This window comes from Eumetopias jubatus, unplaced genomic scaffold (genome assembly GCF_037043125.1).
Source record: "Eumetopias jubatus isolate StellerSeaLion01/CBP00866 unplaced genomic scaffold, mEumJub1_p1.0 scaffold_13, whole genome shotgun sequence".
In the NCBI taxonomy this organism is placed as follows: Eukaryota; Metazoa; Chordata; class Mammalia; order Carnivora; family Otariidae; genus Eumetopias; species Eumetopias jubatus.
In genome coordinates this window covers 12,983,215-13,000,091 of record NW_028274819.1, presented here as the reverse complement: position 1 = coordinate 13,000,091, position 16,877 = coordinate 12,983,215, and the positions used below count along the sequence as shown (strand labels likewise).

General features: G+C 46.5%; 3 protein-coding genes across 8 annotated transcripts in view; 2 read left to right on the top strand and 1 right to left on the bottom strand.

Annotated features, from left to right (window-relative positions):
* The first annotated feature begins 379 nt into the window (after positions 1 to 379).
* On the top strand, positions 380 to 2,165 carry SELENOH (selenoprotein H). The gene is made up of 4 exons (XM_028111169.2): positions 380 to 685; positions 772 to 917; positions 1,035 to 1,165; positions 1,942 to 2,165. The coding sequence occupies exons 1-3, from the start codon at positions 564 to 566 to the stop codon at positions 1,133 to 1,135; spliced, it is 369 nt and encodes a 122-aa protein (XP_027966970.2). The 5' UTR covers positions 380 to 563; the 3' UTR covers positions 1,136 to 1,165; positions 1,942 to 2,165.
* Positions 2,166 to 2,842: 677 nt separating this feature from the next.
* On the bottom strand, positions 2,843 to 8,992 carry BTBD18 (BTB domain containing 18). Its single transcript, XM_088017480.1, has 2 exons — positions 8,869 to 8,992; positions 2,843 to 4,911 (listed from the first exon to the last, which is right to left on the bottom strand). Exons 1-2 carry the CDS (start codon positions 8,990 to 8,992, stop codon positions 2,852 to 2,854), a joined length of 2,184 nt encoding a protein of 727 aa, XP_087873606.1. The 3' UTR covers positions 2,843 to 2,851.
* A 7,475-nt stretch (positions 8,993 to 16,467) lies between these two features.
* Positions 16,468 to 16,877, top strand: part of CTNND1 (catenin delta 1) — a 46,477-nt gene continuing 46,067 nt past the window's right edge. For all 6 annotated transcript variants that reach the window (XM_028111164.2, XM_028111163.2, XM_028111165.2 and 3 more), the window contains exon 1: positions 16,468 to 16,703. The gene's annotated coding sequence lies outside the window, so the exon portion shown is untranslated. The remainder of the gene's footprint in view (positions 16,704 to 16,877) is intronic.

Here is a 16,877-nt window from a genome sequence, read left to right as displayed (position 1 = left end):
TGGCCATTGCGGAGGAAGTGCTATCTCCTCCTCAACTTCAAAGGCCATCCTGATGAGTTTCTCCAGCTGCCCGGCATTGGTCCCCAGGATCAGGGAGAGTCAGGGAATGCTAGTTACCGTAATCCCGGACGGAGTACTGACCTCGCCGAGTTAGGTTGCGGGTTTGCTTTGGGATTGGCCCGAGGTTTCCAGGGAGCAGGTGTGTCGGCGGGGGTGGGGTTTGTGTGTCGTGGTCCACGCTATTTGGCCCGACGGAGGCTTACAGAAACGCCTGTGTGAAGCCAGGCTTGTTTCGGAGCTGCCTAGTCCGCGCCCCTCCACAAGCGCGGGTGGTTCGGTCTGGGGCTCCCTGTCGCTCCCCCCCGCCGCGGGCAGAATGGTTGTGCCCAGGGAGCCCGCCTCCAGACCACGTGTGCTCTCGGCCACGCTTTGCGCAGCTAGGGAGAAGCTTTGTCCCGGCGGCGGGCTTCCTGGCCTGTGGTTTGGAGCTCGGAGCGGCGTTGGCCGGACCCCTATTCGCGCCCAGCTCGGCTCGGCTCGGCTCCCTGCCGGGCTCCAGGCCCATGGCTTCTCGCGGGAGAAAGCGGAAGGCCGAGGTGGCGGTGGTCGCGGCGGCGGCGAAACAGGAGAAGCCGGCGGGCGGCCGGAAGGCAGTGGAGGCCGCGACCGTCGTAATCGAGCATTGGTGAGGGGTCTAGAGAAACCCGGGGAGGCGGGCCAGGGCCTCGCAGGCCAAGGCCCCAGCCTCTGACCTTCCCCATCTCTCTCTAGCACGAGCTGACGCGTCTACGGGCGCAACGCCGCGGCCCTGAGCCAGGCGTTGCGCCTGGAGACCCCGGAGCTACCGGTGGAGGTGAATCCTGCCAAGCCCCGGAGGGACAGCTTCGAGGTGACGCTGCTGCGCCCAGACGGCAGCAGTGAGTGGCGGCCCGGGAGCAGGCGGGAGGCGCTGGTCTCAGCCCGCGGGCACCTCGTCATTTGGGGGACCTGCTGGTGTATTCCAAAGTGACTAAGCTTCCTCGGTCATTTCCCAGGTGTGGAGCTCTGGACTGGGATTAAGAAGGGGCCCCCACGCAAACTCAAGTTCCCTGAGCCTCAAGAGGTGGTGAAGGAACTGAAGAAGCACCTTTCCTAGGGTGTGTTGGGCAGAAGTCCTCACGCTGAGGTATGAAGGGGGGGTAGGGGTGGATTTGGGGTATTTGCGAAGCAGCCCTCACAGTCCTCTCATTTTACACATGGTCTACAACTTGTAACTCTTTTCTTGCTCAGGATTTCCCCTTTCTGCTGGTAGGAAAAATAGAAATCGGCAGTAAAATTGTTTCCTCTTACAGTGCCCTTTGCTAACTGCATGTTTCACTGTCTTTGGGCTAAGTTGTAGGCTGCTGATGGTAATGTGAATGGCTTTTTACAGAAATGCAAGTTGTGCCCTTTGAAGATGCGGTTATTGCCCTGGCGCGGGGCGCGGGGGCGGGGTACGGACCCTTTTTGTATTTGTTAGAAATTTATTTTGCACACCTGATGGCACTTGTTTCTTAAAGCTGGTGGTGTAAACCCCCCCCCCGTTTCCTCTTTTGTGAGTTAAAATCGTTGACACTTGTTTTTATTTTTCTCCCTATTAATGGCACAATTTTTGTGTCATCTCACGTGTGCTTACCCCTACCCTACCTTTTTGTGTTTGTTTTTGCTCCTAGTATGTTTTTGTTAATCCCATGTGAAAACTACAGTAGTGTCACTCGTGGCCCCAAGGATTTGACTGGTCTTTATCCCTAGTACTTGGACATGTTGTCAGGCACTTGATATGCTGAGTGAAATGTGGGGGAGGATGCAATCCTTGAACTCCCCCTGGGTTTGTGGGTTCTAGGGTGGGGGACACAGCTTCCTCAGGCTTTAGGATTGCCTGGGCCCCTTCTCTAACCTTTTTTTCACCTGTCATGTTTACAGCCTCCTGTCCCTGGTGATGTTGGAGCATTTATGATGGAACATGGCCAAACTTCAGTCATGTACCTGAAGCCATGGTTTCTTCCCCTCCAGAGAGGATGGTTCAGTTGTGAGGCGACCCTCTCGTAAGGCATTGAAAAGTTCTTGGATTTGGTTTAATAAAAGTTGAAATAAAGTATTTGAATAATAAAGTAAAACAATCTTATGGTAAGAAATGGACAAAACCAGCCTTTTGTGGGATTGGCTCCCCTTGTATTTTTCATATTGAGGTCACAAATTAACCTGGAGCTCCTAGGTTCTCTGGTAGATCATGTGAAATACTTGCAAAAACTGTGGGGGGAAAAAAAGTAAATTATTTTTTTTTAAAAAGCATCTATCTTTTTCAACTCACTTCTTGGAAGTGATGATGGAAGTTATGTCTTTTTGGTCTCTGCAGAGGTTTGGCTAGACCCACCATGCTGGATTGAATAAGCCACACACCTACCCACTTGTTCCACCCCAGCACCGTTTCACACCTTCTGGAACATTTTCTGTTTCACAGAGGGTATTCTTTCTCATTTATCATTGAATTAGCAGTGACTAGATGCCTCATAACTTAGGAGACCTGGTGTTCGTTGTTATTTATGACCCAGTAGAGTTGGGGACCACACAGTTTATAGTTTCACTTGTTTATCACTAACTGGAAAATATACTACAAAGAAATAAGATGGTTCAAGTGCATAATTCTGTACCCATGGTACTACTTTTGCCTGGCTCCCAAAGCCTAGGGAGGAGAGGAAGGGACCTAAAGAGAACTAGGAGTACACCTGCCTTTTGTGCTAAGAGGACAGGGCACGTGCTAGCCTCTGCCAGTAAACCTTTTGCTAGCCAACATTTCCCACCCTCCCGCTGCCCCTAACCTGTACTTCCTGTTCTACGTCAGTATGTCCACCTCTGTGTCTGACTCTGAGGAAGGGTCGGGCCACACAGAGGGAATACCTGTGGGCACCAGCCTCCCCTCTGATGTCCAGTCCACCACATCAATCTCCTCCTCTTCGGAGCTGGCAGGAAGTAGGTCCGACAACTCAGAGTTGCCAAGTACCTCCTTGCCTGCCTCTGGAGCAGAATACAATACCTCATCCATACTTAGGGACACTTCTGGCCTAGTCTCCACACAGTTTGAACAGGGAGGTGAGAGGTCCTCATAGGACCTGTGGGGAAGGTCAAGAGAGTCAGTATGAAGCTTATCTCTCTGACCATCCAGTGGCTGGGAACTGGTAATTTCTAGATCTGGAGTCCAAGAGCGTCCTACTGAAAGTACCTCCCCTTCACTCACCTCAGAGGGTATGACAAGGGGGCTAAGGGACTCAGTTGGCTCTTTGTTCTCAGAGGGCATAACAAGGGGGCTAAAGGGCTCAATTGGTTCTTTGTCCTCACCAACAGGTTCCTTTTCCAGTCCCGTGAGCTCCCTGGGCCAGAGTTCCATGTCTGGCAAACACCATTCCTCCCCTTCGATCCAGTTCTTTCCTGTTTCTGTCAGGTGATAGCTAGGGGTCCTGCAGCCCTGGGCTCCAGGACTTTCCAGAGACCCCATGGGGGGCTCAGTGTCTGAGCCACACAGCATGAAGTCCAGGATCTCCTCCAGCTCACTGGTGGCAGCAGCACTTGTGATGCGGTACTCCTCGGCTTCGCAGGGCTGCCCCAGCAGGGCTGTGTCAAATGCATAGGGCTCTCTGCAGTCAATATCCAACCCAGATTCCTTCCCTACCAGTTCTGGACTGGACCCGAACTCAGACTTCACCACTGGGTGGTCTGGGGAGTGGCTAGCAGAGAGCAGAATGTCTTGTAGCCTAGAACACACTGGGGAGTCCTGACACAGGTCTACTGGAGCAGATGACTGTTCCTGCTCATTAAGTGAGGATGGCTGAGTACTCGCAGGCTCTTCTGAGTATTGAGGTTCTGGGATCTGAGGGCTATCTTGAGAGTTTTTGAGGGGAGGCTCTTGTACCACCTCCCAGCACGTCCCATTGACAATCTTCCGAAGTTTCACTCTTCCAACCTGCCCCTCTTCTGCAGAGTCTGAGTTCGGTGCCCTGACTTCAGGGCTCCGCTTCTTGCTCCCACCTGTCTTTCCAAGGCCAGATGGGCTTGGGATGCTCTGTAGAGGACTAGCTCCCCCCGGTTTCTCCTTGTCCTCTGGTACTTTATTGATATTCTTCTGCCGCCAAAGGCGCCGGCCAGGGGCTGTGGGTACTGAGCTAGGTCCGCTTACCATGCTGGAAGGCTTCGATGTACAGGTATCAGGAGACGGCTTTGAGCGACTCAGTCTGATCTTTCTGGGCAATAGCCGCTCATCCACAGAGGGATACATACCAGGTGGGGAAAGTGCTGTAGGAGCAAGGGCAGGGTCACTCTTGTCCTCTCTTGGTCCCTGACTGTGGCTTGATGGTGAAGAGCTTTTTTCTTGTGGAGTTGGGCAAGCTCTGGCCTTCTTCTTGAGCAGATTGCCAGACAAATTCTCTGCATTCTGTCGGTTGCTTTTTTCCAAGGGCCCCTCCTCCTTCCCCGAGGACTTCAATCTTACTGGCCGAAGAGGACAAGGAGTCTGGGTTGCAGGCAGTGGAGTCCGAGGGCGGCGGCTAGATGCCACCACCCTGGCAGAGATTGGTGCAGCACTTGGAGGCTGTAAGCACTCCCGGTTCAGTCTTCGGCTCTGGGGGGCCTTCACCAACTTCCCACCCTCTAGCTGAAGGGATTCTAGCTCAGATACACGGAGCTGACGGGCAGCAGAAAGCACATCCTGGGCTTCTTCTCGAGATACTTCCATCTCTGAGGTATACAAGAAGTCCACCAGCTTCCTGAGTGTCCTGATCTTCAAGCCCCCCAGCTCCAGCACCACTTTCCGACCCTGAGCTGGCCTCTCCTGCTCCAGGCGCTCCGTGAAGAAGGGGCTGCAGGCTGACAGGATGCAGCAATGAGCTGGGACTGCCTCACCTGGAAGGAAATCCACTTTGTTATCTCATGCAAACTGGCATGTTCATGGGCTAAGCAGGGTCTTTACTACCCAAATGTGCTGCCCTTTCTGTGTTTTCCTCCATGGGAGTTCAAATAGAAATTTGTTCCTTCTGTCTGCCTGGAACCTTCTGTCATTACCCAGCTAACTCCATTTTATCCTTCAAAACCTAGTTTAGGGGCCCTGGATGGCTCAGTTGGTTGACTGTCTGCCTTCGGCTCAGGTCATGATCTCAGAGTTCTGGGATCAAGCAACGCGTCAGGCTCCCTACTCAGAGGGGAGTCTGCTCCCTCTCTGCCCCTCCCCCCACCGCTCCTGCTCTTTCTCTCTCTCAAATAAATAAATAAAATCTTAAAAACAAACCCTGAAAATCTAGTTTGGACGTTACTTCTTTCAGAAAGCTTTTCCCCAAACCACCTCAAGTCTAGGTTAGGTGCTTCCGGGCACAGAGAGGTACTCTAGCTCTCAGAGCACTTAGCTATCCATATTGTAAGTGTCACCTCCTTCACTGAAGTGAAGCTCTATGAGGACAAAGAGTATTATCTGTCTTGCTCTCTGAGGTAAACCCACTGCTTGACACACAGGAGGGGATCAAATTTTTTTTTGGACTCACATGAGAGTTTAAAAAATTTTATACAAGCTGTTTATAATAGAATGTGAGCTTTGGATATACACAATCAGGGTTCAATTCTCCCCTGACCCTCTTAGGCACTGCCTGCCAGGCAGTCATCTATCCTCAGCCACCTTCTTTATGGGCACTTCCTTGGCAATCTCAGTCTGGCTTCAACTTCCAAAGGCTTGCTGCTGACTCCCAGGTCCTACTTCTGCCCAGATAACTTTTTCCTGAGACACTAAACATGCCAGAGCCTGCATCAACCTTTCTAGAAAGTGAACTCCATTCCCTAACCCCAAAACCTCCCATTTCTTACTAAAAAATAAGTATCCACTTTATCCAGCTGCCCAAGCCTGGAAACTACAAGTCATCTTTGATTGTTCTCCTTTACCCACTGTGTCTAATCAAACATTAATTTTTATTTATTTTTAATCTTACTTTAAAGTAACCTCTACACCCAACATGGGGATCGAACTCAAAACCCTGAGATCAACAGTCGCAAGCTCCACTGAATGAGCCAGCTAGACGCCCCTCAAACATTAATCTTTAAAAAAAACAATTTCTTGAGTCCTTACTGCATGCCATGTAATGTACTAAGTAAGCGTTTTACCAGTATTCATTCATTTACTCTTCACTGCAATTCTGTGAAGTAGCTGTTATTACGGATGAGTAAACCGTGGCATAGCTAAGTAACATACCCATCACAATTACACAGTTAGCAAGTCACAGGGAGGGGATGTGAACCCAGGGAGTTTGGTTACAGAGCCTATGCCCTTAACTGCCCCAAGTTTTGTAAATGCTTTTTGTTTATAAACCATACATTTTTCTCTATTCTCAATGCCTTAGTTTTAGGCCACCATTCCCTCTCTGGATTCCAAAATGGCCTCCTATCTGGACTGAACAACAATCCAATAATTCTTCTCATGCAGCCCAAGTGCTATTTCTAAAGTAGACATCTGATCATGACCACCTTCTTAATACCTTTAAATACATTTCCCAGGGCGCCTGGGTGGCTCAGTCGGTTGAGTGTCTGTGAGTCTTGGTTTCATTTTGGGTCATGATCTCAGGGTAATGGAACTGAGCCCTGCATCAGGCTCCACACTCAGCAGGGAGTCTGCTTAAGATTCTCTCTCTCCCTCTTCCTCAGCCCCTCCCTGCTTGCACGCACACTCTCTAAAATAAATAAATTTTTCAAAAAAATACATTTCCCAACGTTCCCAGGATACGACCTACTTCCTTTGCATAACACTTCAGAACTTACACACTGCTGTTAATTTCGCTGGCCGTATCTCTCATCAATACACTTCTTGGAGTCTGCCCTCTAGCCATAGTGAGCCACTCACAGATCCTTGGTCGTATCTAAATCTCTGTACACGCTGTTCTCTCTGCCTGGGAAAATCTTTCCCCGTTTCCTCCGACTCCTGTTTGTCCTCCAGATCTCCACTAAGAGGTTATTTTCTCCAAGAAAATCACCCTAACCCCTGTCCCCCAACCTCCTCACGTCTGGGAAGGTGCCCCTCTCTTGTGCTCCTGTATCAGCCTTTACTTACTCCAATGTTGTTAGATTGCACAGTCACTCGGATCCACTGGTTACCTCAGGGTTTCTCTCCCCTTTTCATGATGTCTGTACAAGGAGGGATTTTATCTTCATACATACTGTATGCCCATGCTAGAGTACACGGTTCTAACAAACAACAGGCAATGGATTTTTTTTTTTTATTTTGAATTAATGAATGAATCCCAACTCTACTTACTAAGAGCACAAACAGGCAAGTCACTCAACTCCCAAAGCCTCAATTAACTCATCTGTAGAACTGGAATCATATAACATTATCTCACAAGGCTGTTGTAAGAATCAAATGAGACACTGGATGATACTGTACGTACTCTTCAAAGTATGGAGTGCTACACGACAATGGTTGTCATAATCCTTTTTTATAAATGAAGAAACTGAGCTCTAGAGAGATGAAGTGGGACTTGCCCATTTGTCACTCAGCTTCTAAGTAACAAAGCTAAGACTCTGACTCCTAGTTTTGGGCTTTTTATAGGACACCAGGCTCAGGTGGTTAGGGGTCCGACTCTTGATCTCAGCTTGATCTCGGTCATGAGTTCAAGTCCTTCACTGGGCTCCACACTGGGCATGGAGCCTACTTAAAAAAAACCAACAAAAATACATGATACCAGGCTCTACTTCATACTGACTGAACATTCCAAGTGTAAAGGAAAGGGGTAGAAATAAACTATATATTTTTAGGTCTAACAACAAACAACAAAAACCATCAATTTGAAGATGAGAAAAATTAATCAAAAGCTTGGCAAGAAAATGGGAAAATATGTAATAGTATTGTCTAACACTTATATTGTGCTTAGTATATTAAAAGCGTTGTGCTAAGTGCCGTGTGTATGTTAACTCCATCTTCACAATCATTACATTATTATCCACCTTTACAGAATTTCTATGCCTACTAAACTTTACATTACTTTTTTTTTTAAAGATTTTATTTATTTGACTTTGACAGAGAAAGACACAGCAAGAGAGGGAACATAAGCACGGGGAGTGGGAGAGGGAGAAGCAGGCTCCTGGCTGAGCAGGGAACCCGATGCGGGGCTCCATCCCAGGACCTTGGGATCATGACCCGAGGTGAAGGCAGACGCTTAATGACTGAGCCACCCAGGCGCCCCCATTACTTTCAATTTTTAAGAAGATTTTATTTATACACTTGAGAGAGAGAAAGAACCAACCAGCGGGGGCGGGGGGTGGAGGGTGGGGATGGAGTGAGAAACAGACTCCCCACTGAGCAGGGAGCCAGACATAGGGATCCTTCCCAGGACCCGGAGATCATGACCTGAGCCATAGACAGATGCCTGGCCAACTGAGCCACCCAGGTACCCCCCTACTTATATTTATTTTTAAAGATTTTATTTATTTATTTGACAGAGACACAGCAAGAAAGGGAACACAAGCAGGGGGAGTGGGCAAGGGAGAAGCAGGCTTCCGCGGAGCAGGGAGCCGGATGCAAGGCTCGATCCTAGGGCCCTGAGATCATGACCTGAGCTGAAGGCAGAAGCTTAACAACTGAGCCACCCAAGCACCCCCCCCACTTACATTTTTTAAGAGAAAAAGAGCACAGTCTCATTTTCACTCTTGGAAACAGTAACTGTCCTAGAAACAAACAGCTCTTTACCAAATAACTTATAGTGCTCAAGGGCAATAATACATTTTCTTGGTTTTGTGCTCTACTCCCTGGCCCTGAACTCATTTTATCTTATTCTACAGTGAGTATTCTATAGTGACTTTTCAATTAAGTCCCCACTAGTGTCTTACCTTCTGCCTGCAGAAGGACATCACAGAACACACCAGTCTGTTGCTGGTGATGAAGCTGCAGAAAAGCTAACCGGAGAAACCGGGGATTCCTGTATAGGATTTTGGAACTGGCGGGAGAACACATGTTGGTCTCTTAACAAACCTTCTAGGTTTTCACAGATCAGATTCCTGTGGACGAGAAAGTATATTTCAGAAGAATCGCTGTACCTAATTTGTTTTTTGTCTTTGAAATGGTAGGGAAATCTTGAAAATGGGAAATAGCCATGAGCTGAGTTATCATAAGCCCAGAAATTGTGCCAAGGGTCTCTCAAGAAATATCATAGTGGTTGCATGTGGGAGCTTAGAAGCAAGTGTAGATTTGAATCTCAGTTCTGTTATTTATTAGCTTAGCTGTATAATTTCAGGCAAATGACCTAACTTTTCTGAGTCTCACTTTTCTCATCTATGAAATGGTAATGATAACAGTACTTACCTGGTAGGGCTGTTTTAAAGATTAAATGAGTCAATGCAGGTAAAATTGCTTAGCGCTGTGAGTGCCTGACACATAATAACTATCGCTTCTAAAATGGTAGCTATTGTTGTTATCCTTAAGCCTTCTTCATTCACATTGCCAGAGACTCAGTGCCTACAGTGCTGACAACTCATATTCTTCCTGAGCAACACACTTCTGAGTTCCATAGGTATAATCCTCAATTTAACTTTTAAAGAAACAACACTGAATGGAAAATTCTCTAGGAAGTTGGTACACACCTCTTCTTTGAGCTCACTCTATCACACTAACCAGCAGAGGGTGCACAGTAAAGAAAAGCAGGTGCTGGACTTGGTGGGAAAATCTCTCACAGAAATAAGGACGCTGCCACCCTTGCTTCAGATGTTCTTGACCAAAGCGAGCCTAATGCAGCCTGGAAATGGGCAAAGAATCTGGCCTTTAGGTTTGTCAGTCTGGTTAATCGCCTGGCTAACAACGGAGCAGGGATAATTAGGCATTCTACCCTTCCTGATACAAGCTGGATATTCTGAATTCAGGCTTACTCCATTTCCAGCTTTTTGCACTGAAACCCCCACACTCACTGCACAGCTGGTGTTCCTTTCCTGGCATGCAGTTTTCCGTCAGGCGGCACTGAGGATCTGAACAGTTCCCGTCAAACTATCAGGAAAGAAAAGAGTGGAAAGGTTAATTAAGAAGGGGGTAGGCTCAATTCCAATTTCAGCCAGAGAGATGGGGGCGGAGGATGGCTGCTCTTGCAAGGTCCCAAACAGAGGCTCTGGGGAAGCTTCCCAACCCACCAGGACCCGGCCTTGTCCCCAGACCCAACCTGGAAGAGCTCTGCAGTCGGAGTTGCGCTTGCCGACCTCTTTGTGCTTGGGTCCTCTGTCCAGCCTGCCTCGCTTCCTCCACAAGTCCAGCCTCAGGCGGGAAGGTTTAGCAAAGCAGGGCAGGTGGGCCAATGGCCTGAGGGTTCCTCTCCCCGTCCAGAACCGAGGAATCGGGGTGGGCGGAGAAACCTGGGCGTCAGGGAAGGCCCTGCAATGCTGGGCGTCCCGCACGCTCTGGGAGCCCCGGCCCAACTCCTTTGAAGAGAGACCTCTCGACGCGAAGGTTTCTGGGAATGGAGCGTGGGGTTCCCGGAGGCCCGAATTCAGGGCTCACCGTCAGCACCGCGCCCGGCCGCACGGGCTTTGCAGCCACCCCCTGTTACCCTCTTACCTCCGCGGGCCCCGCCACCCTCCTGCACGGGGACGTGGTGACAGCGAGGGCCTGAGGCCACGCGACCCGCGCCACACACCTCACGCCACCGTCCTCGCGCACGGCGCGTCGCGGGGCCCGACGTCCTTCCTCCTCCCCCAGCCCTCAGCCTGACGTCTGCCTGAATACGTCATCCCCATTGGCCGAAGGCCCCTCGGACGGCCAATCACAGGGACAGGAGCACTTTGGGCGGGAGGCTAAGTCTCGAGGGACTTGAGGGCTAAGCCAAGATGGTCGGGCTGTGAGAGGTAGGCAGGGGAGCCTGCTCGGGCGGGATCCTGATGGAGGCCGTCTTTTTCGTCGGCAGTGGACGAAATCACAGTGACAAGAGAGTCAGGATGCCCCACTAGGGCAGGCTCCAAGGCGGTTGCAGGACACCTCTGTCTTCCCGTTGAAGGGGCTGTCAGTAAATGGCCCTGGGCCTGTGAGAGCGCCGCAGGCTTCCTGGAGGAGAAAGCCCGTGGTTGGTTCTCCTCAACCTTCCCCAGGTCTGTCTACGCTCGTTAGATCCTTAGTCCAGGGATGTTCGGGAAGAGGTCTTTAGGCTAGGGTCTGAATTCAGGCTTTTCACAGATTCCACTCCACCCTGAATCTCGGAGAACTGGTGCGACCAAGGGGGTTGCAGAGCTTCCCGCGTGGGGTGGCCTCGGGTGTCCTTCCAGGGGTGATTTATTTAGCGCACCTGACTGGAAACAGCTGTTTTCAGGGGTGATATAAAAAAGTTAAATGATTTCACGATTAAACGTTTAGAGAGAATGCCAACCCACGTTATAAATATGGACAGCGGTTCTTACGTGTGTGTGTGTGTGTGTGTCTCTAGACGAAGATGGCTGAATCCGAAGCCACTGGTGACGGAGTGTGGTGAATTAAAACGGAGCAACTTCCCCTGAGGCCAGCTGGAGGCAGAACGGGAAGATGCCTGAGAGAAGGGGACCCTGCAAAGGAACAGACGAGAGTGTCGAGAGGTGAGTAGTACGTGCGCTCAAATACGCCTTTGTTGATATCTAACACCTTTTCAAAAAGGATTTGAGGAGTATGTCAATTATACTATAATTAAATATTTTTAAAGGATTTGGGAAGGTTGAGTGAAATATAGGGGGTAGGGTGCATTTCCAAGTCAGGTAATATTTTCCTAGTTTGGGGCCTGCTCTCAAGGTGGAAAAAAGATCATGGAACAGAACACATTTTTGGTTGCAGTTGTGTTTTGAAGATGAAGCAACTCGCGAAGGGACATAAAACTTAGCAGAAAGAGGACACACACAAGCAAGTAAGAAAGAAAAAAAAAGGACGAGACAGAACAATGTTTGTTTATCGCATCTTACTGTGGAATCAAGACTTGAGTGGGCAGGTGAAATACCAGTAGAGGTGATTCTGTGGACTTGTAAGAAAAATAGAATTATTATATCCTCTCATGAATTTATTGTTACTACGATTAATTTTCAGGAAATAGGACTCACATCTTGGTTTCTTTCTTTCTTTTTTTAATCCAACACCATTTAGATAAATCTTATGATAGTGGAGTTTCTAAAGGGAATGATAAACGGCCATCCTACCCAGGGCTTTAAAAGTGCCAAACATTCGATGGTAATGTGTAGCCACCAGAGGGTAGAAACGAGTAAAAATATTTTGTCTTCCTTTGTATGGATAGCCAGTGCTTTTTGTTGATTTTTTTTTTCGTTTCTTCTCCTTGGCATTTATGGTTTTAGCTATTTTAGAAGTAGAGATAGCACAGCACTCAGCCCTACATAATAATTTTAATATTTAAAATTTTTTTAAATTTATTTATTTTTAATATTTCTATTTTGAATACAAAATTATTTCCCAGCTCTTTCCTAATCTTTTACCATTTTATGGAATCTTGTTTTTCTTTGTGTGTTAAGTGGTGATGGCTGTGGTGGGCTGGGGGGGTGGATTACACTTTGAGAGTTGTAAAACCGAACACTGAATGTAATATTCCATGCGTTAAAAACAAAACAAAATGAAAGAAAGAAAACAAAGGAAAGAAAAAAAACCCCGAAATAAAAAACAACCATCTCTGAACATATCCTCAACTCATTGACTCCTCTCCATTTTTACTGCTACCATTGTGGTCAACTCCGTATATACTGCAGCTTGACCTTCAAATTAATTTCCTTGCTTTCACCCTTGCCCCTCTTTACTCCATTTGTCCATAAGCAGGCAGATCTTTTCAAAATCTGAGTTAAATCATGTTATTCTGCTGTTGAAAATGCTCATAGGCTTCCCTCTATCTGAGAATAAATTAGTCAAAACTTTCTCTAACCTGTAGAATCCTTCATATTTCTATCACTCCCTCCTCATTTCGACACTCTGCTGGATCCAGCAGGTTTCAGCCTCATGCTTGGGGGCTTTGGCATTAGTAGTTACCATTGCTCCTATGTTCTCATGGTTGGCTGCTTCTTCCCATTCAGATTTCAGCTTAAATGTGAAACTCTCTGGAGAGTTTGTCCTTGACATCCAGTGTAGCACAAGTCACAAGTCATTCTCATCAGTCTGTTTTAAATTTCTGCTTAGTGTTCCATCTGACATTTATTAATCTTCTCTCCCTCCACTAGAATGTAAGCTTTCTGAGAGCAGGGAACCTGTCTACTCATTATCTGAAGAGTACCTGGCTCATAGTAGGTGCTCAAAATAACCCAAGTGGAACTTGTCTTTTTACTTTGGGTCACCTGAGTCTACTCAGGTGTAAAAAACAGTTTTTCCCACTGAGTATTAATCCTTGTGATGCTTTATTTGAAGACAGCTGTTTCAGATAGGTTTAACAAGTTTTTCACCACTGAGTTATCTTTTTTTTTTTAAATAGGCTCTACACCCAATGTGGGGCTTGAACTCACAACCCCGAGATTAAGAGTCACATGCTTTACCAACTGAGCCAGCCAGGCGCCCCCTGAGTTATCTTTTTTGATTTGTATATAACTTTATTTCAAATGTTATCTACAAATTCATTAATATAAAATGACTTACCCAGGATTACATAACTGGTAAGCCAAGAGTCTTCATTTACTCATCCATCTGTTGCTAAATGTGAAACATTAGGCTGAGCTCTGGGGATACACCATGAACTAGAAAGACACCATTCATGTCTTCATAGAGCTTATCTTCTGGTGAGGGAGACAGGAAAGCAAACACAAAAGGAAGGCAAAATACTTGCAAGTTTTTAGTGGTGATGTGAAGGAAACAAGACCAATCTATCGCTAGACGATCATAGAATATTCTAGAATATGGTTCTGATCTAGGAATCAATGAAGCAACAAATGTTTCTTTCCCCCCCCCCCCAAACATTTCTTGTGCTGGTTGTTTTCCTTTGGCAATCATCTTTGGCTTTTGAACTTGCTATGGAGGATCAGGATACTAGATGGAAAGTAGAGGTAGAAGATGTGAGAAGAGGGATGCCTGGGTGGCTCAGTCGGTTAAGTGTCTGCCTTCAGCTCAGGTCATGACCTCAGGGTCCTGGGATTGAGCCTGAGTCGGGCTCCCTGCTCAGCAGGGAGTCTGATTCACCCTCTCCCTCTCTCTCTGCTCCTTACCCCACACATGCATGCACGCGTACGCGTGCTCTCTCTCTCTCAAATAAATCTTTTTTTTTTTTAAGATTTTATTTATTTGTTAACAGAGAAAGAGACAGGAAGAGAGGGAACACAAGCAGGGAGAGTGGGAGAGGGAGAAGCAGGCTTCCTGCCGAGCAGGGAGCCGGATGTGGGACTCGATCCCAGGATCCTGGGATCATGACCTGAGCCGAAGGTAGACGCTTAACGACTGAGCCACCCAGGCGCCCTCAAATAAATAAAATCTTAAAAAAAAAGAAAGATGTGATAAGATAGTAGAAGATTCCTAGATAATGAGAGTTAAAGGTTGTTCATTTCTCTGTTAAATGTATTCATTTCCCAGTCTGGTTTGTTTAAAGCCCACCAAACAAGTGCTGGGATGCCTGTTTGAGAGAAGTCCTTTTCTTGGCCACTTGGGATCAAATATGAGGGTCTGTGAAACTGTAGACAGAATATGAGGGGGTGGATAATGACTGGATCAGCTTAATTAGAAGGGCACATACTGAGGAGAAGTAGAATTCCAGTTTAGATAGATAAGGAAAAGTCAGATTATGGTTAATAAATGTGACTTTAGTGTATTGAATGAATACACTTGAAAGCAGACGAGGAACTTGGCCTTTACCCTGACCACAGTGTAAAGTGATGGAAAGAACATGGACTTTGGAGTCAGATGGATGAGGGGTTCACTTCTCAGCCAGATGATCTCAGGCAAGTTTCCTCACCTTGTTGAACCTTGATTTCCTCATTTGTGAAATGGTGGTAGTACTATCTCCATGGTGTTGTTTTAGAAGTTAGAGAGAGTGAGTGCAAAGTGCCTTTCACATGATAGATGCTCTGTTATTGTTTGCTCTTATGGGGCATTGGTGAGCCACTGAAGGTTTGGGGGCAGGGTTGGTACTGGTAATAATAACTCATTCTTAGTGAGTTTATAACCAAATGCTGTACGTTTTAAGAACTTTATGTGTATTTTAATTCTCACAGCAGTCCTGTGAGAGAGATATAGTTATTATCCCCATTTTATAGTTAAGGAAACAGAGGCTCAGAGAGGTTATATAATTTGTCCAAGGTCGCATAGTAATACATTTACTGAAGTGTTCTTGCAGAGGAAGGTTTGCAGCCAGGCAGTCTGAGTGCAGAACCTAAGCTCTTAACCATTATTTTAGATTATGAAAACTTTATGAAGATCCATTTGGCAACAGTCTACAGGATAGAATTTAGATTTTTCAGTAAGAAAGAAAAAGGAAATTTTGAATTCATCATTATCAATCTTTGTTTAGTAACCACCAAGTGACCATAAAATACTAGTCTTTGTCAAGCCTGTTAAAAAAAAAATCCAGTCTCTGTCCTTCATGGTGTAACAGTGTAAGAACATATTAAGTATAATTCTTAACTCAAGAAAAGAATACTCGTATAATCCTTTACTTGGGTTAAATGTAAAAAGAGAATGTACGAACTAGAGCATCTTGAGCTTGAAGTGCACAGAGAAATTGAATTTTCTTAACAGGAGACTTGTTTTTTCTTACATATGCTGTTATCCCCTCTAAATAAATTGCTTGCTTATTGAATTCCATTTATTCTCCCCCTCAAACCCACATTATTTTGATTTGGAGACAAATGGGAAGACAGTGATTTTCCTCAACAGCCCAGTGGATTCAGCCTCTTTCTAGTTGAAAGTATAGACACTAAAAACTGTTAACAAGTCCAGGCATTTATTTTTTTCTCATTAGCTCTAATGCAGTTAAATTAAGACAATGAAATTGAGAGTTTACCTCAGATATTCCCTACCATCCCGATCAATACATAATAGTCCTATTTCTAGGATTTTTCTCTCCTTCCCTTCCTGTCTTCTTTTGGGAAAATGCCTTGGGGGTTGAAAACAACAAACCAAATAGCAGGCAAATAAAATCAGCTCTTCTATTTCCCTACCCGGAAAGGAAGGGAAAGAGAGCAAGAACCCGACCATCAAAGAGAACTGAAGCTTAGGCGTGCCATCCTAAAAAGCCCTTGTTCCTTCGGCATCCCCCCCTCCCGCCCGGAGCTCTGCAGCAATTCCTCAGAGATTGTGTAGCCTCCACTTTAAATATAAATATATATATAAAACTTCCCCTGTCTCTTTCTCTCCTCCTCCCTCTCTCCTTTTTATTTTTTTAATTTCCTATAATGAAGTTTCCTATTGGATAAAATCAGCTCCCTGATTTATGCCTGGTTCCTATTGGAAGTTCTCAGGGGCTGACATCACTTAGGAAAGCGAGGGGGTAGGGCTGCCAGATCAGTTTGTCACCACCCAGGCTCCCTAGCCTTTGGCTGGGTGCAACTTCCATTTTAGGTGTTGGATCTGAGAGGAAAAAAAAAAAAAAAGAGAGACAGAGAGAGGGAGAGAGAGAGAAAGAAGAGCAGGAAAGATCCTGAAAGGAGGAAGAGGTGGCGAAAAATCAAGTACCTTGCTGGATTTGTCTTTCTCAGCACATTGACGAAGCCTTGGGTTTCTTTCTTAAAGGAGTGGTTTTTAGAAGTCAACATTTGAGGTGTGTGCCTTTTTAAAAAATGTGTGTACAGACGGGTAAAGGAGGAGAAGCCAAGTCGAATTTTTGTCTTACGGTAACCAGAGGGAAGTTAAAAAGGAGAGAATCTGCTCTGCTGACGGGTGACTTTTAAGCAATTATTAGTTTTTCGTTCTACTTTGGGGAATTTGGGTATTA